Raw genomic sequence first — 27,244 nt, 5'->3', positions numbered from 1 at the left:
ACTTCAACTTTACCATGAATTTGTTGAGTCCACACAGATCTAGAATGGGTCTGAGACCCCCCTTGGCCTTGGGGATTAGGAAGTATCGGGAGTAGAATCCCTTGCCCCATAGCTCCTGAGGAGCCTCCTCCACCGATCCCATGGCAAGGAGTGCCTGCACCTCCTGCATGAGGAGTTGCTTGTGAGAGGGGTCCCTGAAGAGGGACGGGGAACGGGGGTTGGGGGGTGGGTGAGAGCAGAACTGGAGAGGATATCCCACTTCCACCGTACGGAGGACCCAGCAGTCCGAAGTTATTTGGGACCAAGCATGGTAGAAGTGGGACAGACGATTAAAAAAAGATGGGGAAGGATCCAGAAGCAAGGCTGGTGCACCGTACTAGGGTGCCCCTTCAAAAGGCCTGCTTGGAACCCTATGAGGGTTTAGTCGGGCCCTGGCCCTGCCCAGAAGGGGAGTTGGAAGGCTTCCTTCTCCTTCTCCTATAGAAGTCCTGCCTTGGCCAAGGAGGGTAGGAGCTCTGCTGCTGCTGCTGGGGCTTGAAATGTTTCTTTTGGGTTGCCAGGGTGTTCATATCCAAGGATTTCATAGTAGCCCTTGAGCCTTTTAGGCTATGCAGCCAAGAGTCAGTCTGCTCCATGAACAGGCCTGCCCCATCAAAAGGCAGGTCCTGCATCATCTGTTGAACCTCGGGCAGAAGGCCTGAGGCCTGCAACCATGAGCTATGCCTCATGGTGATACCAGAGGACGAAGTGTGTGCCGCCAAGTCCACAGTATCCAGTGAGGCCTGTAAAGAGGTCCGTGCCACCGCCTTGCCCTCCTCCACTATCGCTACAAAGTCCTCCCTGGACTCCGTTGGCACCAGCTCCTTGAACTTGAGCATTGAGTTCCAACAGTTGAAGCTATACCGGCTCAGAATTGCCTGCTGATTGGCAATCCTGAGTTGCAGCCCCCCCGTCGAGTACACCTTGTGCCGAAACAAGTCCAGGCACTTGGCGCTGGGGCTTGTTGCCTCTGCCTCTCCTTCTCGTTCACTGCCACAACCACCAATGAACAAGGCAGGGGTGCGTGAAGAGGTATTCGTACCCCTTTGATGGGATGAAGTATTTCCTCTCAACGCCCTTGGCGGTGGGAGGGATAGAGGCTGGGGTCTGCCAGATAGTCTTGGCATTGGTCTATATGGTCTTGATGAGGGGCAGAGCCACCCTCGAAGGACCTTCCAGGGCCAAGATGTTGACCATCGGGTCCTCCGATTCCACCACCTCCTTGGCCTGCAGAACCACGTTGTGCGCCACCCTGCGAAGGAGATCCTGGTGGGCGTGGCTGTCTATGGGGGGCAGTCCGGAGACAGAAGTGCCTGCAATGGCGTCATCTGGGGAGGAGGATGAGGAGGCTAATAGGGGGACAGGGTCCTCCTGTCCCTCCTGCACTTCAGGGACCTCCTGTCCTGTCTCGCTGGGTGGACCAGGTAGACCAGTGTTCTGCTCAAGAACTGGAGTTGGAGTTGGTTCCATGGAGGGGCGTGGGCATGGCACCTCCTCAGCACCCCTGGAGTGGGAAAACTGGCGGAAGCCTCCAGCACTCGCAGTTTAGAGGTGGCCGATCGGAAGCCTTTAGACTGGGTGCCCTATGCTTGGTGGTATGCCCAGGGGGTCCAGAATGGCTGTCACTGCGAAGGCAGAATCTGCCCCCACCGCAGAGCATCCACGGCCCGACTGGTGCCGACCCGACTGGTGCCGACCCCACTCGGAGTATCTTGATCCTGTCTCTGAGTCCGAAGATCGGGATCGGGACTGCAATGGTGAGAGCGGTGCCACTGAGGAGCAGTGTCACGATGTTGGAGAGTGGTGCCGCGAGGCTGGAGAGTGGTGCCATGACCTGGATCGGGGCCGCTATCTGGAGCTGCGTGGGGTCACTGAGCAGCACCGGGACCGGGACCTGCTGCATGACAGGGATCGACACACAGATCGGTGTCACGAGCGGGAGCTCTGGTGTGACCTGGAGCAGTGCCGCAAGTCGGACCGGTGCTGTGATTGTGTGAGAGGGGTCGTGATTCTATCAGCGGTGCAGAGGGATGGAGCATCGCCGGTTTGCTTCGAGACAGTGCCACTTGATGTGGTACCAGAGGCTTGCTGCGAAGAGTGGGTGACCTTGGCACTGTCATGGCTAGCTCCAGAGGGGTGGGCCTCTGGGATGGAGAGCTGCTCCTCCCTTGCTTCCGATGCTGCTTCTGCACCGTGGAGTGGGAGCACAGCCAGGTCGATCCTGCCGGTTTCGGTGCTGGGGAGTTGCGGTGCCATGAGTTTCTGCCAGAGTCCTTCCGCTGTGCCGCTTCCACCACTGTCACCGGCGCCAGGTCTTGCCGTGCTGCTGGAGGCTGTGGTCTTAGTGCCACCTCCATAAGGAGCTGCTTGAGGTGAAAGTCTCGCTCCTTTTTAGTTCTGGGGCGAAACCCCTTACAAATCCTGTACCTGTTGGCTTGGTGAGCCTCCCCCAGACACTTTAGACAAGTGTCGTGGGGGTCACCCATTGGCATGGGCTTGCTGCAGGACTTGCAGGGCTTGAACCCCTGGGACTTGGGCATGTAAGCCCTCCCAAGGAAAAGCGGTTGGGATAGAGGGTAAACCCCCCAGCCCAACTGCTAACTAACTAATAAGTACAGAGAACAATAAACAAACGAAGCTAGGGAAACGTGGCAGAACTTGCTGAGCAAGACGCTACAGTTCCAACGACTGTCACTGCTGGTAAGAAGGAACTGAGGAGGCGCTGGGTCGGCATGGTCATATATTGAGCGCCATGAAGGCGCCACTCCAGGCAGGGGGCTCCACAGCTGACCTGATGGGTGCTGCTAGGGGAAAAACTTTCTGACGACTGTGCACACGGCATGTGCACACCCAACTGGAATCAATATGAGCAATCACTCGAAGAATTCCTACTTCTCCACCCCAGGAACTGGCTTTCTGCTACTGCATCCAACTGTAAGCATTTTAAGGTGTTGCTTAGAACCAGATTACGCAAGCAAGGCCACTCTCCCCATACCAGCCTGTTATGGCCACAGCCAGCAGCACACCTCAGGCTGGCTCTCCCTTGGCAGAGAAACATGGCAGCTGTTGGCAAAGCACTCTGCAAGGAACCCTTGTTTCTGAACTTGCTCCCTAACTTGCTCCACAGTAGCTGAACTCTTCTGAGCTTTCAGGCGTGCTGCAAAGACCTAGACTCTATGTCAGCATCTGGGGAGATGACAGCATGGGTTTGGGTGTGAAGGGTACCGGGGTGAGTATGTGAAGGGCACTAGTGTAAAGGGCACTGGGAAAAGCCCACTGTGTGTAGGCTTTGTTATGCTGCTGGATGGTTATTCTCATCAGGATTATTATTATATGAGATACCTACAGCTGAGGATAGGAGTCTCAAAAATTCAAAATAGAATAAAATGAATGAGTTAATGGAGTATTTCTTAAGAAACAATCAGCAATGATATTGACATCAGCATTGTTGGGCTTCACAGTTCAAACCTCTAACAGCCATCATTTCAGGGCACTTGTAGATGCAGAAATAAGCAGCACTGCACTGATTCCTATTTATTACATATTCAAAGGAGTTCTTTGCAAGCCAGGCTCCAAATACTAACCATGATGTACCCCAGACAGCAGTGACATTTGAACCGAACGTGTATGAGCACCAATAAAAAATATGAGCAAGACTGTGTGGGAGTCAGGGCTTCTGGGGTCTATTCCCAGCTCTATCACTGGCTTGGGCACATTACATTGTCTCTTGATTCCTTTGTTTCCCCTTCCATGCTTTGTCTGCCTTGTCTATTTCAACTGTAAGCTCCTTGGCATAGGGACAGTCTTATACTCTGTCTGTGCACTGCTTGGAACAATGGGGCTTGGATCTCAGTTGGGGCCTCTAGCGGTTTGTCTACATTGGCTATTGAACACCTGTGGCTGGCCGAGGTGAGCTGACTGGCTTGTGCGGCTCAGGCTGTACAACTGTGGGGGTGTAGATGTTTGGGCTCGGGCTGGATCCTGAGGTGGGAGGGTACCAGAGCTTGGGCTGCAGCCTGAGCCCAAACTGCAATTTTGGACTGCAAAGTCTACACTGCAATTAAACAGCCCCACGAGCCTGAGTCAGCTGACTCCGGCCTGCTGTGGGTGTTTAATTGCTGGTTAGACATACCCTAGGTTGTTCTGTAATACTCTACTAATACTGTATTATACTAATAGTGCCTTTTCCCATTAGCCACTGTCACTACGAAACCGCCTAGATTGAAGCAAACACTTCTCAGGGCCCTGGCACATTGTAATGCTGTGGCTGATGCCGACTAAGAGGCAGGCTAGAGTCCACATGTGCATGTGTGGTCAGGTAGCTGGGGGTTTCAATTGATATCAGAGGCCTCCAGGACAATGGTCTGAGCTCTTGCAGGGGTCAGTAGCTGGATGATTCAATGGGGCCAGGTCAGCGGATTAGGGAGACAAGGTTGGCAAGGTAGGGTGAGGCAGGGCAGTGGGGCAGGGTTGGGAGAAGCAGGGTCAGATGGGGCAGGGTGTGGTGGGGTGGAGTGGCGAAGCAGGGTCAGGCATGCTGGGTGGGGTAGCGGGGCAGGGGCAGATGAGGCAGTGTCGGGCGGGGCCACATAGACCATCGTGGGGCAGAGGGGCATGGTCAGGTAGGGCAGTAGGCAATGGCCTGTTGCTCAGACAACTTCCTCTTCCTGTTGGGGTCTTTATAGAGTCCAGGTACTCAATGAGAATGCTGTCCAGCCAATTACGGGTCTGTGGCATGATTGCGGTGTGGCTATAGGCCTTTAGCACTACTTCTGTTGGTTAGGGGGTGATTCAGTGTGGCATGGAGACTAAGGATGCCATCTAGGGACCCAGGAGGGTTGGGTTCAATACTGGAGTCCTGACAGTACCTCCTCCCTTGGGACTGAGCTTATCTGGGCAGGCCCTGTGGAAGGTCCTGACTTTTTCAGGAGTGTGCACATACTGGGCTCGTTCCCAGGACAGCTCCTCTGGCCTGTACCCTTCCCAGTTGATGAGGTACCATATCTTCCTCTTCCTGTCTAGGATCAGGACAAGAGGTTGGTTTCATTTGGAAAAGGGATTGTCAGAGAAGAGTTTAAGGGAGGAGACATGGAACACAGGGCTCATCTTAAAGGAGGGGGGAAGCTGAAGTTTGAAAGTTACTGGGATGATTTGCCTGTGAATCTCATACGGTCTTAGGAATAGGTGGTCCAAGTTACGTATGGGTCTGCCTGTCTTGAGATTTTTGGCCAACAGCCATCTTTTGTCCTACACCAATGTAGGGCCCTCCTGCTGGTGATGGTCAACATGATGTTTGTATGCCATCTTAGCCCCATCTAGGTTTTGTTTGAACTCTTTCTGTGTTTGATGGATTTGATGAAGCAGATCTGAGACTGTGGGAACTGTAGGCAGTTTGGGGTGGAAATAGCCATGGAAACCAGAATTTGCAAAGAAAAACAGGCTTATGTTGGTTGAGGCATGGTCTTGTTGTAAGTGAATTCCACATGTGGAATCAGTGAGGCCCAGTCATTTTGGTGATAGTTTGTGAAGCATCACAAGTATTGTTCTAATACTTCGTTTACACTTTATGATTGGATGTCAGTTTGTGGATGGGATGTAGCTGATGCATGGAGACACATCTATAGTAGGCAGAACACCACATGTCAAAACCAAGACATGAACTGGGAACCCCGCTGTAAGGTGATGTGGTCTGGGAGGCCATGGAGGCAGAAAATGTGTGTGATGAAGAGACAAGAACTATCCTTGGTAGCAGGAAGATGTGCACAGGGAATGAAGTGCACCATCTTTGTCAGTATGGTATGGCATCCCTCAGAATCTGGCTGCATTTAATGCATGGAAATCTATTGTCATTCTGTAAGTGACCCTGTCCGCCTTAAGGACTGGCCATACAGGTGAATTTGCTGATACTTTGCATAGGCACAAGCACCCCTTGTTCCAAGAGACAATCTATAGTATTTTTAATGCCTTCCTGTGCTGCAATTTATATTACCTTTGAGGAGGGGGATCTTTTCCCTAAATCAAAACTTCAGCATCTATTTTTCCCACCGACACACACTCCCCATGAGTTATAATTTTAATTTCTCCACAGAGTTCATTGAAATGACAAATTTCATCTGACAATCATCTCTGACAAAGCCAAGCCTCTGTACCAATTATTAAAGAAAAACAGGATTTGGGAATGGGGACCAGACCAACAGACTGACCTGGCCACCTTGAAACAAGGTTTGGCTAGTGCTCCTGCCCTGCCTTATCCTGACTCTGCCCTTTGTGATTCAACTGGCCTCCTCAGAGACAAGCGTCCAAGCTACTCTCAACCAAAGACAATGTGACAAGCTTAGAGCCCCATTGCCTGGTGGCTTGGAGCTCCGGGGCTCCCACTGACTGACAGCTCCAGCCCTGCCATCCCATGGAAGGGAAAATGTCAATGAGGTCTCTGAAAGTCACGGAATCTGTGACTTCTATGACAAAATCGTATCCCTTACTGATGACTTAATGAAGAGAAGTGTACTGATCCTCCAGAGGGAATAGTTTCAGAAAAAAATATTTTTCCAATACCTAATACACAATGAAATGTGAAACCTCGCTGAGAAGGAGTGTGGGACAGTGATCCCTAATGAAGAAGGGAAAGGACACTTCCCAGGCTGAGTTCCTGGTAACTACACCCCAGGGCATGTGTAGGAATTTTTCCTTTTCATTTACAAAGGGATCTGTGTAGTTCATCTAAGTGGCAAAGAGTTTGCCTCTGGGGAAATAATTTCACTAGTTCAGGTTTACCCTAAAAAAGCAATAAATGGGAGATGCACAAAACAGCTACATTAGCAAGCTTACAGCGGCACAGCTGTACCAATGCAGATGCACTACTATAAGGTTGCTCATGTAGCCACTCTATAGTGACAGGAGAAAGCTCTCCCGTCAACATAATTAAACCAACTTCAACGAGGTGATAGCTATATTGGTGGGAGAGCAACTCCCGCCGACATAGTGCTGTCAGAATGGAAGTCAGTGATTCTTTCTAATCATTATCTGCCAGTCTGTACAATCTAAACAGAATACATGAACTGGCTAGTGTATTCAGGTAGGCCCATGACAAGCAACTGCAGAAGATGAAGAGCCTGACAAATACAATTTTGCTCTTTGTTATGAAGTTGCTTGGGAAAGTTTCATAATTAACCACCCCACACAAAGCTATTTCAAGTCTCATTCTAACTATATTTGTGGTATTAGGGACTGCTGAAAGAACAGACTCATTTGCCAAGCATTTAATAACAAAATTCCAACCTTGTGACACAAGCCTAGAAACTAAGCATTATTCAACATAAAACCCTCAATTCCAGTAAGAGTGTCACTATTTGATTGTGCCTGAGATTTTTACAGACACAACACTTCACACGTTAACCGAAAGTACTGTAGAGAGGCCCAGTGAAGTAAGGGATGTATTCAGAGATCAATCACACATTCTCATGGACATACAGTGAAGAGGAATTTTTGAGGCTGGGAAAAATAAGGTTTTAAAAATAATCAGTTACCCAACATGTCTTTTGATAATGTATCTCTTTAAATAGCCTTTTTAGGAAAGGCTGAATATTTGGTGTCAGGACCAAGTGCTCAATGATTTGCAGTAGCGAGTCCTTATGGATCCTCTAATCCAGTGGTTCTCAATGCCGGTCTGCCGCTTGTTCAGGGAAAGCCCCTGGCGCGCCAGACCGGTTTGTTTACCTGCCATGTCCGCAGGTTCGGCCGATCGCGGCTCCCACTGGCCGTGGTTCACTGCTCCAGGCCAATGGGGGCTGCGGAAAGGGTGGCCAGCATGTCCCTTGGCCCGCACTGCTTCCCGCAGCCCCCATTGGCCCAGAGCGGCGAACCGCGCCAGTGGGAGCCGTGATCGGCTGAACCTCCAGACGCGGCAGGTAAACAAACCAGTTGCTTGTTCACACCATTCCAAAGCACTTGTAGGGTTTAGTGCAAAGAGGTGCATGGACAATATAGACACTCCTGGGTGCCTTTAATAATAGCCTCGGTACAGATGTGTGCTACATATGCTTTCTACATACTTTTAGCTCACGTCTTCATGTTTAATGTTACCTGTGTTTGGCTGTCATAGAATATCAGGGTTGGAAGGGACTTCAGGAGATCATCCAAAGCACTTGTAAGGTTCAGTGCAATGAGGTGCACGAACAATATAGACACTCCTGGATGCCCTTAATAATAGCCTCGGTATAAATGTGTGCTACATATGCTTTCTACATACTTTTAGCACACGTCTTCTAATTTAATGTTACCTGTGTTTGGCTATCATAGAAACACAGAATATCAGGGTTGGAAGGGACCTCAGGAGGTCATCTAGTCCAACCCCCTGCTCAAAGCAGGACCAATCCCCAACTAAATCATCCCAGACAGGGCTTTGTCAAGCCTGACCTTAAAAACTTCGAAGGAAGGAGATTCCACCACCTCCCTAGGTAACGCATTGCAGTGTTTCACCACCCTCCTAGTGAAACAGTGTTTCCTAATATCCAACCTAGACCTCCCCCACTGAAACTTGAGACCATTGCTCCTTGTTCTGTCATCTGCCACCACTGAGAACAGTCTAGATCCATCCTCTTTGGAACCCCCTTTTAGGTAGTTGAAAGCAGCTATCAAATCCCCCCTCATTCTTCTCTTCTGCAGACTAAATAATCCTAGTTCCCTCAGCCTCTCCTCATAAGTCATGTGCTCCAGCCCCCTAATCATTTTTATTGCCCTCCACTGTACTCTTTCCAATTTTTCCACATCCTTCTTACAGTGTGGGGCCCAAAACAGGACACAGTACTCCAGATGAGGCCTCATCAATGCCAAAGAGGGGAATGATCACGTCACTCAATCTGCTGGCAGTGCTCCTACTTATACAGCCCAATATGCCATTAGCCTTCTTGGCAACAAGGGCACACTGTTGACTCACATCCAGCTTCTCATCCACTGTAACCTCAAGGTTCTTTTCTGCAGAACTGCTGTTTCGCCACTCTGTCCCTAGTCTGTAGCAGTGCATGGGATTCTCCTGTCCTAAGTGCAGGACTCTGCACTTGTCCTTGTTGAACCTCATCAGATTTCTTTTGGCCCAATCCTCTAATTTGTTTAGGGCCCTCTGTATCCTATCCCTACCCTCCAGCGTATCTACTTCTCCTCCCAGTTTAGTGTCATCTGCAAACTTGCTGAGGGTGCAATCCACGCCATCTTCCAGATCATTAATGAAGATATTGAACAAAACCGGCCCCAGGACCCACCCTTGGGACACTCCACTTGCTACCGGCTGCCAACTAGACATGAAGCCATTGATCACTACCCGTTGAGCCCGACAATCTAGCCAGCTTTCTATCCACCTTATAGTCCATTCATCCAGCCCATACTTCTTTAACTTGCTGGCAAGAATACTGTGGGAGACCGTGTCAAAAACTTTGCTAAAGTCAAGGAATAACACATCCACTGCTTTCCCCTTATCCACAGAGCCAGTTATCTCGTCATAGAAGGCAATTAGATTAGTCAGGCATGACTTGCCCTTGGTGAATCCATGTTGACTGTTCCTGATCACTTTCCTCTCCTCTAAGTGCTTCAGAATTGATTCCTTGAGGACCTACTCCATCATTTTTCCAGGGACTAAGGTGAGGCTGACTGGACTGTAGTTCCCCAGATCCTCCTTCTTCGCTTTTTTAAAGATGGGCACTACATTAGCCTTTTTCCAGTCATCCGGGACCTCCCCCGATCGCCATGAGATTTCAAGATAATGGCCAATGGCTCTGCAATCACATCCACCAACTCCTTTAGCACTCTCGGATGCAGTGCATCCGACCCCATGGACTTGTGCTCATCCAGATTTTCTAAATAGTCCCGAACCACTTCTTTCTTCACAGATGGCTGGTCACCTCCTCCCCATGCTGCGCTGCCCAGTGCAGCAGTCTGGGAGCTGACCTTGTTCGTGAAGACAGAGGCAAAAAAAACATTGAGTACATTAGCTTTTTCCACATCCTCTGTCACTAGGTTGCCTCCCTCATTCAGTAAGGGACCCACACTTTCCTTGACTTTCTTCTTGTTGCTAACATACCTGAAGAAACCCTTCTTATTACTCTTAACATCTCTTGCTAGCTGCACCTCCAGGTGTGATTTGGCCACTCCTGCAGGCTAGAGCAATATTTTTATACTCTTCTTATTGGTCATTTGTCCAATATTCCACTTCTTGTAAGCTTCTTTTTTGTGTTTAGGATCAGCATGAATTTCACTGTTAAGCCAAGCTGGTCGCCTGCCATATTTACTATTCTTTCTACACATTGGGATGGTTTCTCCCTGTAACCTCAATAAGGATTCTTTAAAATACAGCCAGCTCTCCTGGACACCTTTCCCTCTCATGTTATTCTCCCAGGGGATCCTGCCCATCAGTTCCCTGAGGTTGTCAAAGTCTGCTTTTCTGAAGTCCAGGGTCCGTATTCTGCTGCTCTCCTTTCTACCCTGTGTCAGGATCCTGAACTCAACCATCTCATGTTCACTGCCTCCCAGGTTCCCATCCACTTTTGTTTCCCCTACTAATTCTTCCCAGTTTGTGAGCAGCAGGTCAAGAAGAGCTCTGCCCCTAGTTGGTTCCTCCAGTACTTGCACCAGGAAATTGTCCCCTACACTTTCCAAAAACATCCTGGATTGTCTGTGCACCGCTGTATTGCTCTCCCAGCAGATATCAGGGTGATTGAAGTCTTCCATGAGAACCAGGGCCCGTGATCTAGTAACTTACGTTAGTTGCTGGAAAAAAGCCTCATCCACCTGGTCCGGTGATCTGGAGCAGATTCCCACCACGACATCACCCTTGTTGCTCACGCTTCTAAACTTAATCCAGAGACACTCAGGTTTTTCTGCAGTTTCATAGTGGAGCTCTGAGCAGTCATACTGCTCTCTTACATACAATGCAACTCCCCCACCTTTTCTGCCCTGCCTGTTCTTCCTGAACAGTTTATATCCACCCATGACAGTGCTCCAGTGATGTGAGTTATCCCACCAAGTCTCTGTTATTCCAATCACATCATAATTCCTTGACTGTGCCAAGACTTCCAGTTCTCCCTGCTTGTTTCCCAGGCTTCTTGCATTTGTGTACAGGTACTTGAGATAGCATGTTTTTTGTCCTGCTTTCTTAGTACGAGGCAGGAGCCCTCCCTTTTTGCGTTCTCCTCGTGCTTCCTCCCGGTATCCCACATCCCCACTTACCTCAGGGCTTTGGTCTCCTTCCCCCGGTGAACCTAGTTTAAAGCCCTCCTCACTAGGTTAGCCAGCCTGCTTGCGAAGATACTCTTCCCTGCTTTGTTAGGTGGAGCCTGTCTCTGCCTAGCACTCCTCCTTCTTGGAACACCATCCCATGGTCAAAGAATCTAAAGCCTTCTCTCTGATACCACCTACGTAGCCATTCGTTGACTTCCACGATTCGACGGTCTCTACCCAGGCCTTTTCCTTCCACGGGGAGGATGGACAAGAACACCACTTGTGCCTCAAACTCCTTTATCCTTCTTCCCAGAGCCTCGTAGTCTGCAGTGATCCACTCAAGGTCATTCTTGGCAGTATCATTGGTGCCCACGTGGAGAAGCAGGAAGGGGTAGCGATCCGAGGGCTTGAATAAAGATGTTAAACAAAACCGGCCCCAGGACCGATCCCTGGGGCACTCTACTTGATACTGGCTGCCAACTAGACATCGAACCGTTGATCACTACCTGTTGAGCCTGACAATCTAGCCAGTTTTCTATCCACCTTATAGTCCATTCATCCAATTCATACTTTTTTAACTTGCGGTCAAGAATACTGTGGGAGACCATATTAAAAGCTTTGCTAAAGTCAAGATATATCACATCCACCAGTTTCCCCATATCCACAGAAGAGCATAGCTGTTCCCCAGAAAGCCTGTGAAGTAGCAAAGGTCATATTCAGCCCGATGAGAACTGTGTGAAAAGCTTTTACCGAAACCTGAGTAAATACTAAGGACTGCCATTGTTGCTTTACCTACTCCTTGAGGGATATGGATCTCTAGCTGGGAAGCCTTGAACTAGTGGTTACTATAAATGAATCTGCAATCTGATTTTTAACAACACTGATCAGTTACTGGCCTTTCAGTAACAATAGCCCCATTAGAAACTCAGAAATGGTACCTTTTGAGTTTACTTACAAGAGTAGTTATTCCCCTACCACCTGATAACATCCATCACCAGCTGGAATACAGAGCAATCAGTCTGCTCACAAATGTATGGCTCTTTAAGAAAGACTGATGCTTAAGTAAACTGATCCCAGCGTGAGTCAGGGGCTGGATCAACGTTAAGCCATGGTGCAATCCTGTTCTAGTGCACTCCGGATTTAAACTACATTCCATGGATTTACTGGTAGTCATCAAAAGAGAGAAAACCTTATCCTTTGGGCTAAGTTTGCAACCAAGATTTATTCAGTAATAGTCATAGACAAAAAAAAAATTGTAGCCAATATTTAAGACAGAAAAAAAAATCCATCCTTTGCTTTATCCAAAAACCACTAAAACAATGCTGCAGTTTTCACAAGACCCATAGAAAGCTTGGGGTTCCAAATGAGTGTGCCACCCTACAACCTTCCTGAAAAGGTCTAAACTATGGAAATACACCATCATTTCAGCCACGCAAGACTAGCTGTACCCCGAGTAGGACACCTTGAGAACAACTAGAAGCTGTGAAACAACCATATCCATCCATCACATAGGTTCATCTCATTAGTGACCACTCCATAATTGCTACACACATCGCCTCAAATCCCATGAAAGACACTTCCATTCAGTAATGACACTTGGAGATTAAGTGAAGCTTCCACATGAATTAGGAGCTAGAGTAATCAAAACAGTTTAGAAAACATCTGTAAAGAAGGGAGTAACCAGGAAAAAAAACAAGCTTTGTATCTTTGAAACTTCTTGTGTGATTCATCCCAGACTTTCCAGACAACTTCTACCCTGGAATGAATTGTGGCATATACAATTTCTGGTAGATTGGTTTTTTTCCCAGTAAAACAAGGGATTTTTGAAAAAAATCAGACTTAAAAAGGTAAACTAGCTTCAACTTCAACTGTGGACTAGCACTCCTCCCCTAACTCAAGGACCAAACGCTGAACCATCATGACCTTTACCACCACCCCATTTACCAGTTCAATAATGAATGTGTGTTGCACTTACCCTACGAAAAGATACCACGTAGAATGTATCCCTCCTTCTGTGAATAGCTTCAAAGAAGTCTTGGTAATTTCTCGGAGAGGCATAATACACCTGCAACTCATTCCCTGAGTTCCTGCTGAAATAGAGAGGGGAGTTAAGAACCTTAAGTGAGATACCATCTTTAAGGGCCAGATTTTCGAAGAGCTCAGCATGCAGCAGCTCCAGTTGTCTTCTGGTTCTTGTGTGATACAGATTATGAACACATGGGCATATAATAAGGGCTGCTGGATGCCAATCGCTTTTGAAAATCTGGCATTAAGAACATTTATATGAACATTAGGTAAGAGTAAACCAGAGGCAGGAATAAGAACAGAATTTAGGAATCCTAGCTACTACTCTTCTGCAAGTCTAGATTTAAGTATTATCACGGGTCTGGGGATAAGAGTTCTCTTCAGCATGTTTAAAATATTCTGGGCAAAAATACCTGCTTGCCTGACTCTCACAGAATTGCCTCACTGCTCTCGTAGGACAGTGAGAAATTCCCATGACATGTTGCTACCAAAATTTTTCCCTAATAGGTATTTTAAGAAGTAAATATGTTCTCTAATTTGAGGGACTGATTTATACAATTCATTGGATTTCAGCGTAATTTAACTTTCAAGAAGTTCTACTTTAGTGGCATACCATCTGCTTGCAGTATTTGCTGTGGTAATACCATAGCACATTGGCACAAAGCAGTACTGCGCTCTATCAGCAGATACCATTGACTTGGATTTTCAGATGATGGCCTTGCTTTTACTGACCCAGTTTAAAATGCAGTGGAAGCAATGGGTTAGTCTGGTTTTATATTTCTGAAGCGTACTACTTATGCAGCTCAGGGCACAAACACATGACAAAGTGCCCTCTCTGCTGCGGTACTGTGTGGCACCACCTCCTGCTGCTAGCAACGGCTAGTACTGTTGCTGCGGTGGCAGCACTACAATTGCTAGCCTAGCAGGATCCCAGCCTGTCAGAGGGCTGGCTGAAGATTCGGAGATAAGAAAGTGCTGTGGCCTTAACATATTAAATCCATGGTGTGGAGGTTAATTTCCCAGGCAGGGTATGGTGGTTTTTTAAAACAAACCTCTAGAAATATTATTTTTGATAGTGGGGGAAGGATGGGCTGGCACAGGAGCTAGGAGCAAGAAGTGGCAGCGTTTTAAAGTATAAAGTGGGTGGTCCCCCCTTTCAATCGGAATGAAGGTGTAAGCAAATAATAATAATTAATATCAAATAGCAATAAGCAGCGGGCACAATAGGACCATGACACTAACACTGAGACATAGTATCAGTCTTACCATATAAAAGACATCACAAACATATTATACAATAAAACACATTGAAAAGAGAAAATATATTCCTCAAAAGAAACAGGTTCAGCAGTTCCTCACAAAACATACTATATCTAGATCAGAAATAGAATAAACACTCTTCAAACTCTGGACCAAGCTCTTCATTAGCCTCTGATCCAAAACCCAGTAGAATCCGTGGGACCTTTCCAACGCTCTGCTGGTAGAGGTTTTCCATGGAACCATGCTAGTACAGATGTCAGATTCTAAGTAACCCCAGTGGATTAACCCCCTGCCTTTCAGCATTTAAGTGTGCACAGTGAGGGCTGCTGAACAAGAGCAAAGGAAAGTCAAAAGAAGTCTGGAGATAGAGGCAACACTACCCATTGCTATAGTAATAGATTACCATATTACTGAAAAGCACCTTATTACATTGTATATCCAAATGCCAAGCACCTTGGAATTTTCAGAACCTGCACATTACTTTTACTGAATCAGACCTTACATTGAAAGGAAAGCAGCATTTCTTTTTAATGGCTAAAATGTGCTCAGTTATCACAGGCCACCACCACTATAGAAGGTGATTATATTTATGATAAATCCATGCCATGAAGGGATGAGGACTCTGATACATTGGTGTATGTACTGACTGCACAAATACACCTTTTACTAGCATGTAGTAGAGGAAGAGGGGGAAAATCCATAAAGCCCTTTATTATCTGATATCCTTTCCCCTGTGTATTTGCTTATAGATCCTCATCAAGTCACCTCTTAACCTTCTCTTGAACAAGCTGAAAAGACTGAGTTTTTTCAGTCTCTCACTGTAAGACAAGTTTTCCAGACTTGGAATCATCATTGTGGCTCTTCTCTGAATCCCTTCCAATTTGGCAACTTCCTTTTTAAAGTGGGAACGGAGTATGCCACTACTCCTCTCACCAGTGTTCTGTACAGAAGTATAAATCATTGCTTTCTCCTGCTTGATATTCCTTCGGCCATGCATCCTTTGATCATGTTAGTCATTTCAGCCACAGCATCACAGGGAGAGCTCACATTCACGTAGTTCCCAGACTGTACGGTCCTTTTCAGTCACTGCTTTCCATATGAATTCCTTTGGAGTAGAGGGCAGCCATGCCCATGACTGAGAGTGACAGAGACCAGCATTACCCCTGATAGCAGACACGAAGGAACCTGCAATGAAAGTTCCTGATCTGGATAGGCAGGGAAGCCATATGACCATCCCACATACAAGGCTTCCATGGTTCCATGCCAGGAGTATCCAGGATTTTCCATGCATCTGTAGAGAGACTTTAGATATATTACAGTTCCCCACAGGCTGTGCCTCCTGGGCTATATGAATACAATAGAGCAGAGCAAGGGAAATCTCTCATCTTCTCTCTTATTGTCCTGTCTGGAACACATGCTTTATTTCAGTATGACTTAGTGCATCCAGTTGTTGGAGGCTTGGGAGAGAAAAGAAACCTGCTCTTTGGGATCTTATCAATTCCAGGACACAGACACTTCTCCTTCCCCGGACATCTCCTGGAGGGGTTAGGACCAAGGTAAAAGGCAGCTTGGCAGTGTCTACACCTAGTCAAGGTCTCCACAGAAAAGGCATGGATTTCTTGGTCCACTCACTACCACGCACAAAGGCAGAGCTGCCTCCTGAACAACACTCCTGGATGAGGATCTTAGAGCATCCAAGGAAGCTCCAATATATAAGAGGCTGCCAGGGTGATCTTATGCAGTACAGACTTGACTCATTATTAGGTTCATTCTCATCATTTGTCTAAGCCAGATGGCCTTCTGTGGGTCTCGGAAAAGATGTATACTTGAAGGACGATAGTTAAAGCTTCATACATTTTTTGAGGGATGCCTAAATACGCCTATTAGTTTGGTGTTCAGGAAAATAGTAGGCCTGTGTCTACTGTGTAAGGAATTTGGAGAGTCTTATTTATCTTCAGGGAAACGACAGAACTTGGGAGCCTGTTTTTCAGAATATCTGTCTGTAGCTGGTTCTTCCCATTCAGATTGATCCTGCTTTCAAATAAGGAATGCAAAGGAAAGAACATAGCTTTCTTAGTCTCATTTTGAGCCTTCCCCCACCCAAAGGTCCATCCTCCATTCTGACCTTTCTTGTTCTCCTTCGTCTGCTGGGCTTGGAGTCCCAGTGTAATAGAGACCCTTTTAAACATCACCTCCAAGAATTCAAGAGGGACTAGTCTATTGGGTCTCATTCCTCCATCTCTTCCTTGGGAGTTATGGTGGGGTGCCCCTTTAAGGGACAGTCTGGTGCTTACAGCCAAAATAGGTTGGGTGCAATCAAGGAGCCCTCTCTGGGGCTAGGCTATATGAACAGAACATGGAAGCTGAGTGAGGGAGAGAAGGGACCTGAAGTCATGCTGGCTGCTATGGGTTGCAGAACACCTTGGACTCCAGATCGCTAGCCTGTTAACACAACAGTGGCCTCACCGCCTCCTTGACTGAACCTCTGAGCTTCAGCCCTCCTGCTTCACCCATGAGCTCTGTTCAGCAAGTCCAACTAAGACTCCTTTTCTTGAGACTTGTCCACTCTTCAGGAATTAATGCACCTCAGCAAGTATTCGCAGTGACTCAAACAACACTGTCAAACAGTAGCCTGTATTAGTCCACTAGAACACAGCACAGGATGCCCATTGGTTAGCACAGAGAAATGAAGGCTAAAGCATAGTCCATTCTGGTCAGCTCAGAGCCCAGCCACACTGTAGTGAACTCATGTTCAGGCTTTGTGTGTGTTTCTCTTCATATCATCGTCTTAGTTCCCAAGTGGGAGCCCCTCCAGCTTCCTCCAGAATCCAACACTTATCCCCCACCTCACACCTTCCAGTCCTTTGTTCTCAAGCTGGGGTCTATGCTCAGCTTCCCTGCTGAGAGGTGGGAAAAATCCCGTCCTCACTGGGTCACCGGTTGCTAGGTGTCAATGTCCTGGTGATTGGGTTTTCCACTGTCTTCTCAGAATGGCCTCGGTCGGTCCTTTTTAATGACCCATTTTGGCTCAGACACCAAGGTGACACACATGCATGTATATCTCTCAGCCTGCCCTGAGAGCAAGCTTATTCCTTTTTCCCCACTGCGTAGTCATGCAAAATATCAGCAAAACCGAGGCACACACAGACTTCATAAAAATATTACAGAAAATTCCCACTTTGTCATATCTTTTCCTCCTTTGACAGCAAACCAAGCAGGGTCACTTTACCCAGTGACCTGAGGAAGTTCAAACCCACAATTGTTATCCACAGATGACCCGGCATATTTCTCATCACCTTGGTAGCTGTTCTACCAGGCACTTTCATGATTCTTACAGCAAGTTTCTAATCAGTCAAACTTACTGTTTCCAATACACCGTTCAGAGCAGTTTCATATCTTCCCTTTCAAAAATTCTGTCACATAATTCGCTCTCTGAGCCTGAACTGCTGGCTGCTTTCTTGGCTGCACAGAGTATGTGTCTGTCTCTCTATCCCGGGCAAACCTTACTTCATCAATTCTTAGATATTATGCCCTGTTTTCGACAAATGTTGCATCTCAGGTCTTTACAATCCCTTAGCAGGGGCTACTGGGGTCAGCTGCTCCCCCCACTGTGGGTGTACCTGAATCCTACTTCTCGGGTACCTCTACTGGTTCCCTATCCCGGGACAGATGCTTAGACCAGTCCCCATTGGGTCTCTTTTCATACTCAGACCAACTGTCCATCTGCCAACCAGCTTGTATTACATAGCTCCTTAGGCTTCCTGTCCACTAACTACATTTTAAGCTCATGGGAACACATCTGAGAGTTTTCCAACCTCACCAGCATTGAATCATAAAATCATAGAAGAGACCTCAGGAGGTCATCTAGTCCAACCACCTGCTCAAAGCAGGACCAACTCCAACTAAATAATCCTAGCCAGGGTTTTGTCAAGGATTTATACAAATCCTCCACCTGCACCCTTATCCCATTTGTGAAGATATACTCCCATCAGCATGGTGGCTTCCATATATGTCACACAGTAAGTCCTTTGCACACCCTGAAACACTTTCTTATAACCATCAGGTATTAATGCAAACTTAAGCAGTAACACCTTTTTGAACTGTTCATAGTCTCCATCAACTATGCCTATCTGGCTGTATGCCTCTATAGCTTTGGGACTAAGTAAGGGAGTCAACCAGGTTGTAAACCTTCTCAAAGTGTGTAGCGGCAGTCAAAAAAGCAAACGGGATGTTAGGAATCATTAAAAAAGGGATAGAGAATAAGACGGAGAATATCTTATTGCCCTTATATAAATCCATCGTACGCTCACATCTTGAATACTGAGTACAGATGTGGTCCCCTCATCTCAAAAAAGATAAACTGGCATTAGAAAAGGTTCAGAAAAGGGCAACTAAAATGATTAGGGGGTTGGAACGGGTCCCATATGAGGAGAGATTAAAGAGGCTTGGACTTTTCAGCTTGGAAAAGAGGAGACTAAGGGGGGATATGATAGAGGTATATAAAATCATGAGTGGTGTGGAGAAAGTGAATAAGGAAAAGTAGTTCACTTGTTCCCATAATATAAGAACTAGGGGCTACCAAATGCAATTAATGGGTAGCAGGTTTAAAACAAATAAAAGGAAGTTCTTCTTCACTCAGCACACAGTCAACTTGTGGAACTCCTTGCCTGAGGAGGTTGTGAAGGCTAGGACTATAACAGGCTTTAAAAGAGAACTGGATAAATTCCTGGAGGTTAAGTTTTAACCTATTAATGGCTATTAGCCAGGATGGGTAAGGAATGGTGTCTTTAGCCTCTGTTTGTCAGAGAGTGGAGATGGCTGGCAGGAGAGATATTATTTGATCATTACTTGTTAGGTTCTCTCCCTCTGGGGAACCTGGCATTGGCCACTGTCGGTAGACAGGATACTGGGCTGGATGGACCTTTGGTCTGACCCAGTATGGCCATTCTTGTGTTCTTATCTATATCTCCGCCTGCCTCCTCAAATTGGGGCAACAATTTGGTGTCTAGACTCCCTGAAGAACTGGCATCCTGGGGTCTTTCACCACTTACCCCTCTATGGGACCCCTTGCTCCTCAGCTTCTCCATCTCCAGGTCATGCTTTCATTACTTTGCCTGATGTTTTCACCATTCTTCATGTTTTTGCTGCCTCTCACAATCTGCTAGTTCGTTTGCTCTTAGCTCCAACTCCCACTACTTCTAATCTATTCAAAGGCAACTGTGTTGTGATGATACCATACTAGTTGGGGAACCAGGTCTTGAGGATGCCCTGCTGCTGCCTGTGTCACTCTCCGATTCTCTGGGAACCCTGCCTGTGCCTGGAAACTTCTTCTTGGTCTGATCCTTCTCCAGCTGTGCAATAAGCTGCGCCTTGTTGAACTTCCCAACACTTAACCCTCCCTCCTTGCATGGGTTTCTGATGACCTTCTCACAGTGGTTATTATACACCATTTTCTTGATGTTTCCTTTGATTAACCTTGTTTCTACTGCTGCAAGTCACTTATTGCAAAATACTATGGGTTGATTCAGCATCCCACTTCTCCCATCAACTGTCATAGATTCACAGCATAAGGACTACACCCCCATCTTTGGGGCAGCATCATTTGAGAAAGGTGAGTAGATGAGGAAGTAATACCAATTAATATATCTTCCTTCTTGCCTGATGAGGTGGAAATGCCACCTCCTTCTTCCTATGCAAATGACTTCAGGCAGTTTCAAACTTAGTTTTCTTTCCCGCACTGGGTAGCAATACAAAATATATTTGTATTGTATATTTGTGAAACTGAGGCACACATAGGGTGTCAAATATATTACAGAAAAATCCCACTTCATCACAGTATTACACTCACATTATTATATTATATATATATTATATATATATTATATTATATTATATTATTACATTATTAAGTTATCACAAAGTTAAGTTCACTCTTGCCCACTTATATCTACAGTGATACTTCCTATAATATCTTCCAAAGCTAAACACAGCATTTGGCACTATCAAATATAAACCCTGTCAAAATCAAGATACATGAGTATTTCCTTCAGAAATGGGAACTATACAAAAATGAGAAAGTTAGTTAAAAAGTTAGCGGGTAGAGGCAAAAAGAAGACGGTAGAGGCAAAAAGGCACCTTTAAAAATTGGAAGTTAAATCCCACTTAAAATAGAAAATAGAAGGCAGGCCAAGAAAGAATTTGAAGAGCAGCTAGCCAAAGACTCAAAAACTAATAGCAAAGAAATTTAAGTATGTAAGAAGCAGGAAGCCTGCCAAACAATCAGTGGGTCACTGGATGATCGAGGTGCTAAAGGAGCACTCAAGGAAAAGAAGGCCATTGCAGAGAAGCTAAATGAATTCTTTGCATCGGTCTTTACTGCAGAGGATGTGAGGGAGATTCCCACACCTGAGCCATTCTTTTTAGGTGACAGACACATCTGAGGAACTCTCTCAGATTGAGACTTTGGAAAAAAACCAAATAAGGAAGTTTTATTTACTCTGTCACATAACAAGAACCAGGGGTCACCCAATGAATTTAGTAGCCAGCAGATTTTAAACAAACATAAGGAAGTACTTCTTCACACAACAATCTGTGGTACTCATTGCCTGGGGATGTTGTGAAAGCCAAAAGCACAACGGGTTTAAAAAAAAAATTAGATAAGCTCATGAAGGCTATTAGCCAAGATGGTCAGGGACGCAACCTCATTCCTGGGTTTCCCTAGCTTCTGACTTCAAGAAGCTGGGGGTGGACAACAAGAGGATGAATCCAGCTTCTCGTCCACTGTAACTCCTAGGTCCTTTTCTGAAGAACTGCTGCCGAGCCATTCGGTCCCTAGTCTGTAGCGGTGCATGGGATTCTTCCATCCTAAGTGCAGGACTCTGCACTTGTCCTTCTTGAACCTCATCAGATCTCTTTTGGCTCAATCCTCTAATTTGTCTAGGGCCCTCTGTATCCTATCCCTACCCTCCAGCGTATCTACCTCTCCTCCCAGTTTAGTGTCATCTGCAAACTTGCTGATGGTGCAATTCACACCATCCTCGCAATTCACACCATCCTCCAGATCATTAATGAAGATATTGAACAAAACTGGCCCCAGGACTCACCCTTGGGGCACTCCGCTTGATACCGGCTGCCAACTAGAAATGGAGCCATTGAGCCTGACAATCTAGCCAGCTTTCTATCCACCTTATCGTCCGTTCATCCAGCACATACTTCTTTAACTTGCTGGCAAGAATACTGTGGGAGACCGTGTCAAAAGCTTTGCTAAAGTCAAGGAACAACACGTTCACTGCTTTCCCCTCATCCACAGAGCCAGTTATCTCGTCATAGAAGGCAATTAGATTAGTCAGGCATGACTTGCCCTTGGTGAATCCATGCTGACTGTTTCTGATCACTTTCCTCTCCTCTAAGTGCTTCAGAATTGATTCCTTGAGGACCTGCTCCATGATTTTTCCAGGCACTGCGGTGAGGATGACTGGCCTGTAGTTCCCAGGATCCTCCTTCTTCCCTTTTTTAAAGATGGGCACTACATTAGCCTTTTTCCAGTCGTCCGGGACCTCCCCCGATCGCCAGGAGTTTTCAAAGATAATGGCCAATGGCTCTGCAATCACATCCGCCAGCTACTTTAGCACTCTCGGATGCAGCGCATCCGGCCCTATGGACTTGTGCTCATCCAGATTTTCTAAATAGTCCCAAACCACTTCTTTCTTCACAGATGGCTGGCCACCTCCTCCCCATGCTGCGCTGCCCAGTGCAGCAGTCTGGGAGCTGACCTTGTTCGTGAAGACAGAGGCAAAAAAAACATTGAGTACATTAGCTTTTTCCACATCCTCTGTCACTAGGTTGCCTCCCTCATTCAGTAAGGGGCCCACACTTTCCTTGACTTTCTTCTTGTTGCTAACATACCTGAAGAAACCCTTCTTGTTACTCTTAACATCTCTTGCTAGCTGCACCTCCAGGTGTGATTTGGCCTTCCTGATTTCACTCCTGCAGGCCAGAGCAATATTTTTATACTCTTCCCTGGTCATTTGTCTAATCTTCCACTTCTTGTAAGCTTCTTTTTTGTGTTTAGGATCAGCAAGAATTTCACTGTTAATCCAAGCTGGTCGCCTGCAATATTTACTATTCTTTCTACACATCGGGATGGTTTGTCCCTGTAACCTCAATAAGGATTCTTTAAAATACAGCCAGCTCTCCTGGACTCCTTTCCCTCTCATGTTATTCTCCCAGGGAATCCTGCCCATCAGTTCCCTGAGGTTGTCAAAGTCTGCTTTTCTGAAGTCCAGGGTCTGTATTCTGCTGCTCTCCTTTCTTCTCTGTGTCAGGATCCTGAACTCGACCATCTCATGATCACTGCCTCCCAAGTTCCTGTCCACTTTTGCTTCCCCTACTAATTCTTCCCGGTTTGTGAGCAGCAGGTCAAGAAGAGCTCTGCCCCCAGTTGGTTCCTCCAGCACTTGCACCAGGAAATTGTCCCCTACACTTTCCATGTGCCATGGTACCAGAAAAAGAAGCTAACAAGCTGATTGGTGAAGATTAGACTTGGGTGCTTTTAACTTGTAATCAGGTCTACTGTAAATATAGGTAGTTTGGGGGCCTATTTAGGGAGCACACCTTCTGTGTAAGGTGAACTGTGAGAAACACCTGTCCAGAAGGATCGGTAATATAGTAACCCTTTCTTTCCTATAGTGCACTGTTGTTTGCTTTTAGCAACAAAATTGGCTAAGTTTGCTTATTTGGCCTCTTGAACATTTTTCATAACAAAACACAGGTGTAGTCGGTCAATTGGCTATACTTTTAATCAATAAGCCTGATATGAGTTCTAGAGACTTTGCCTGCTCAGACTCAAGACTCTGAGATAAGGGCCTTATTAATTGGGTGAAGCTGCTCCTTCCCTGACCTAAGGAAAAGGGAGAAAGCCTGCCTGCTTCCTACAATCAGAAACTCCGCTGGCTGGATTTGGTTTGGAGGCCTTCTTAAAAAGGACAAAAAGAAAAGGAGTACTTGTGGCACCTTAGAGACTAACCAATTTATTTGAGCATGAGCTTTCGTGAGCTACAGCTCACTTCATCGGTAGCTCACGAAAGCTCATGCTCAAATAAATTGGTTAGTCTCTAAGGTGCCACAAGTACTCCTTTTCTTTTTGCGAATACAGACTAACACGGCTGTTACTCTGAAACCTGTTAAAAAGGACACATTTTCTTTTTTTTTTTTTTTGCAGTGTTGTAGCCGTATTGGTCCCAGGATATTAGAGAGACAAGGTTGGTGAGTTACTATCTTTTTGGTCCAATAAAACATGTTTTCTTTTTGTCAGTTTGGTTTTGGTCTCACAGTTTGGATCCTGTAAAGGAGAAGACATTGAAAACTCCCCTTCTTCCAAAGGCGAGTGGGCAGGGAAGATCAGTAGGAGATAACAGAGCTATTTGTCTGTTTTAGGTTTTTTTGGCCCTAGCATAGAAGCCTTCTCTCTTGTGTTGAGAGTCCCTTGAATGCTCTCAAGGAGAAGAAACCCTTCCCTTACTGGAGCTACTACACTTTGTAGCCTTCTTGAGCACTTGAATATTCTCGGAGAGCCCTCCAGGCATCTTCCTAGCTTAGGGCCTGGATTGATGAATGGACTTCTCACCGAGACCGGCCCTATGCTTTTTTCTGAAGGTTCTCTATTCTTAGGAGGGGACTCAGTGGAGCGAGAGGAGAACTCAGAGTCATTGATAGAAACTCTAGAGGAAAAGGAGAAAGTAGAGCCATAACATGAGGGTCTCTCCAACTTAAAACGCCCCAGAGAGTGAACAGAAAGATTCAAATACACTAGTTTAATAAGGGTCAGTAGTTTTGCCAATAGATGTAGAGGGAGTCTGAGGCAAATTATGAGAGCCAGATGGGGTATTCAGAGGTGAGTGAGAGAACAGGTAAGTGTAAGGTAATAACCAAACAGAATATCTAAATACCACTAATCCAGATGGACAGGATTTGTCCTACCTTACCTGATGCTGGGGTCTGTGTTTGGCATGGCCATCAGCTGAGAATCTGTTTTCTCCCCTGTAGAGCTCTGAAAAGGGAAAAATAAATCACATCACACAAAAGGGAAATCAACAAACAGGCTCACTGAATTCAACACTACACTGTACATGAAACCAGGTCACCAACAAATGGTGAGTATGGATTACCTTGCAGCATAAATCTGAGACAGGTGATCACAGATTCAAGTCCAACAGCAGGGTTTATGTCCAAGTCTGACAATAAGGCTATAAATTACTTAGGAGGAAGGGGAGGAAAATGGCTGTTTCAATTTAAGAGGTGCCATTTTGGGAAGAACAGTTGGTAAGCCCACTGCTTTCTGTCAGTCGCAGGTGGCTATCCACGGTAAAACGTAAAGCTCAAGGGAATTTTAACAAATATAGTGAATAAAGCATGACACCCTGACTAACGTTCCCTCGCCTCATAAAACAGATACTAATGTTGAAGGTCTGTGTGCAAGCTACTGTGAACACATGACCGCTGCAGTGTTCCCTAGCAGCTACTCCATTAGCAGTATCTAATTAGATGCCTCAAGAATGAAAGACCCTGTATAGGAGCCAAAAACGTTTCCACTGCAGAATGGTTTAACTGCTTCAAAAATAGCCAACACAACATTCTAATTGAAAATAACACTATACAAAAATCAATATGGTACCTATTAAATGGATCAAATACTACTAACTGATAGAGCTCAGGGCCGCCGGAGCCACATGCTGCCCAGGCCACAGAAAAGTTGCCAGGACTGCCGCAGGCCTTCTACCCTGACAACTTGGGGAGAGCCCTTTACAGACCCAGGTACAACCCGAGGGGGAGCTGGGAAGTGGCCCAGGGACAGCTGACCCTAGTCTGGCTGCAGCACCACCTGAGCTTATGTCAGCATGTTGTGGTCAGAATCCCCGCTGACCCCGTGGCAGACCACTCTTCCACTATTAGGGCCCTGGGCAAGGACGCAGTGGAGTGGGTGTGCCTGCGTCCCCCCTGCCACCCCTAACTCTGGGGTGGTAGTCTCCCCCTCTCTCGGGCAAGAGGCCAGAGCTTGTCGGCCATCCACAAGAGACAGACTGCCTGAACCCATTGCTGCTCGACCCTGAACACAGGCCTGATTCATAGACCTGCATTGCCCCACCCTGACTGAGGGCGCAGGGCTACCTAACTGCAGTTGCTCAGCCCTGACCACAGGCCCAAGCTATAGACTCATTACCCTGTCCTGACTAAGGGCCTGGGCTACCCTGACTGTGTCTGTTGCTCACCCCCCTGAACACAGACCGAAGCTATAGATTCTTGTTGCCCCACTAATTCCCCATGGTAGGTGACACACTGAGACATAGTGAGGCAGTGTGGCCTCCCATGGACCCGGAGAGGGAGGAACCCCGCCGCTAAGCCATTACAAGCTGGTGTAAACTGATGTGGACACATTGTCTTAAACGGAGCTATGCCAATTGTCACCACCTTAGGATCTGGCCCTTCATTATTACTACTGAAACATCAGTGAGTTGGGGTGTTTCCAGAGGGGTCCTGTTTGAATTGGTTCTCAACCCTATGCTGCTCAATATTCTTATCAATACTCTGGAATAAAGAATAAACTTATTGCTGATAAAGTTCGCAGATGACACAAAGCTTGGTGAGGTGATAAATAATGACAGCAACAGGGCACTGAGATAGTGTGACCTTGATTGCTTGGTAAGCCAGGCCCAATCAAACAAAACATGTTTTGCCACAGCCAAATGCAAGGTCACACACGTAGGAACGAGGAAAAGACGGTAACCTTTCGTAACTGTTGTTCAAGATGTGTTGCTCATCTACATTCCATTGTAGGTGTGTATGCTCGCCACATGCAGCAGAACCAGAAGTTTTTCCCTCAGTGGTATCCATAGGGGACCAGCTCTGGCACCCTCTGGAGTGGCGCACATATGTGCTGGTATAAGGGGCACTGCCAGCCCCCTCCTCTTCAGCTCCTTCTTGACGGAACTCTGACAGAGGGGAAGGAGGGTGGGTCATGGAATGGACATGAGCAACACATCTCGAAGAACAACAGTTATGAAAGGTAGCCGACTTTTCTTCTTCAAGTGCTTGCTCATGTCCATTCCATTGTAGCTGACTCCCAAGCAGTACCTATGGAAGCAGGTAGGAGTTCATGGACACGGCTCTGCCAAAGCCAGCATCATCTTGGGCCTGCTGGGTGATGGCATAGTGCAGGGGTGGCCAACCTGAGCCTGAAAAGGAGCCAGAATTTACCAATGTACTTTGCCACAGAGCCACAGTAATATGTCAGCAGACCCCTATCAGCTTCCCCACTCCCCCCGCTCCCAGTACCTCCCACCCACCGGCAGCCCTGGTGATCAGCACCTCCCGCTCCATCCCCACACCTCCCAGTCAACTGTTTCGTGGCATGCAGGAGGCTCTGGGGGGGAGAGGGAGGAGCAATGGCACGGCAGGCTCAGGGGAGGGCATGGGAAGGGGTGGAGCGGGGGCAGGGCCCGTGGCAGAGCCAGGAGTTGAGCAGTGAGCACCTCCCGGCATATTGGAAAGTTGGCACCTGTAGCTCCAGCTCTGGAGTCAGTGCCTAAACAAGGAGCCGCATATTAACTTCTGAAGAGCCGCATGTGGCTCCGGATCCACAGGTTGGCCACCCCTGGCATAGTGCGTCGTGAACGTGTGTACCAGTGACCACGTCATGGCTCTACAGATGTCCTGG

At 46.9% G+C, this 27,244-nt stretch overlaps 1 protein-coding gene across 6 annotated transcripts in view; it reads right to left on the bottom strand.

Annotated features, from left to right (window-relative positions):
- Nucleotides 1–27,244, bottom strand: part of ATF6 (activating transcription factor 6) — a 408,864-nt gene that overhangs the window by 219,942 nt on the left and 161,678 nt on the right. For 4 of the 6 annotated variants that reach the window (XM_073356217.2, XM_073356211.2, XM_073356213.2 and 1 more), the window contains 2 exons: nucleotides 24,516–24,580; nucleotides 13,223–13,337 (listed from right to left, as the gene is read on the bottom strand). In XM_073356217.2, coding sequence (XP_073212318.1) covers nucleotides 13,223–13,337; nucleotides 24,516–24,580 — 180 coding nt within the window. The remainder of the gene's footprint in view (nucleotides 1–13,222; nucleotides 13,338–24,515; nucleotides 24,581–27,244) is intronic. The other 2 variants (XM_073356212.2, XM_073356214.2) reach the window with 1 other exon arrangement.

This window comes from Lepidochelys kempii, chromosome 8 (genome assembly GCF_965140285.1).
Source record: "Lepidochelys kempii isolate rLepKem1 chromosome 8, rLepKem1.hap1, whole genome shotgun sequence".
Taxonomy (NCBI): domain Eukaryota; kingdom Metazoa; phylum Chordata; order Testudines; family Cheloniidae; genus Lepidochelys; species Lepidochelys kempii.
Note: the sequence above shows the minus strand (reverse complement) of the source record. Positions and strands in the feature narration are given on the sequence as shown.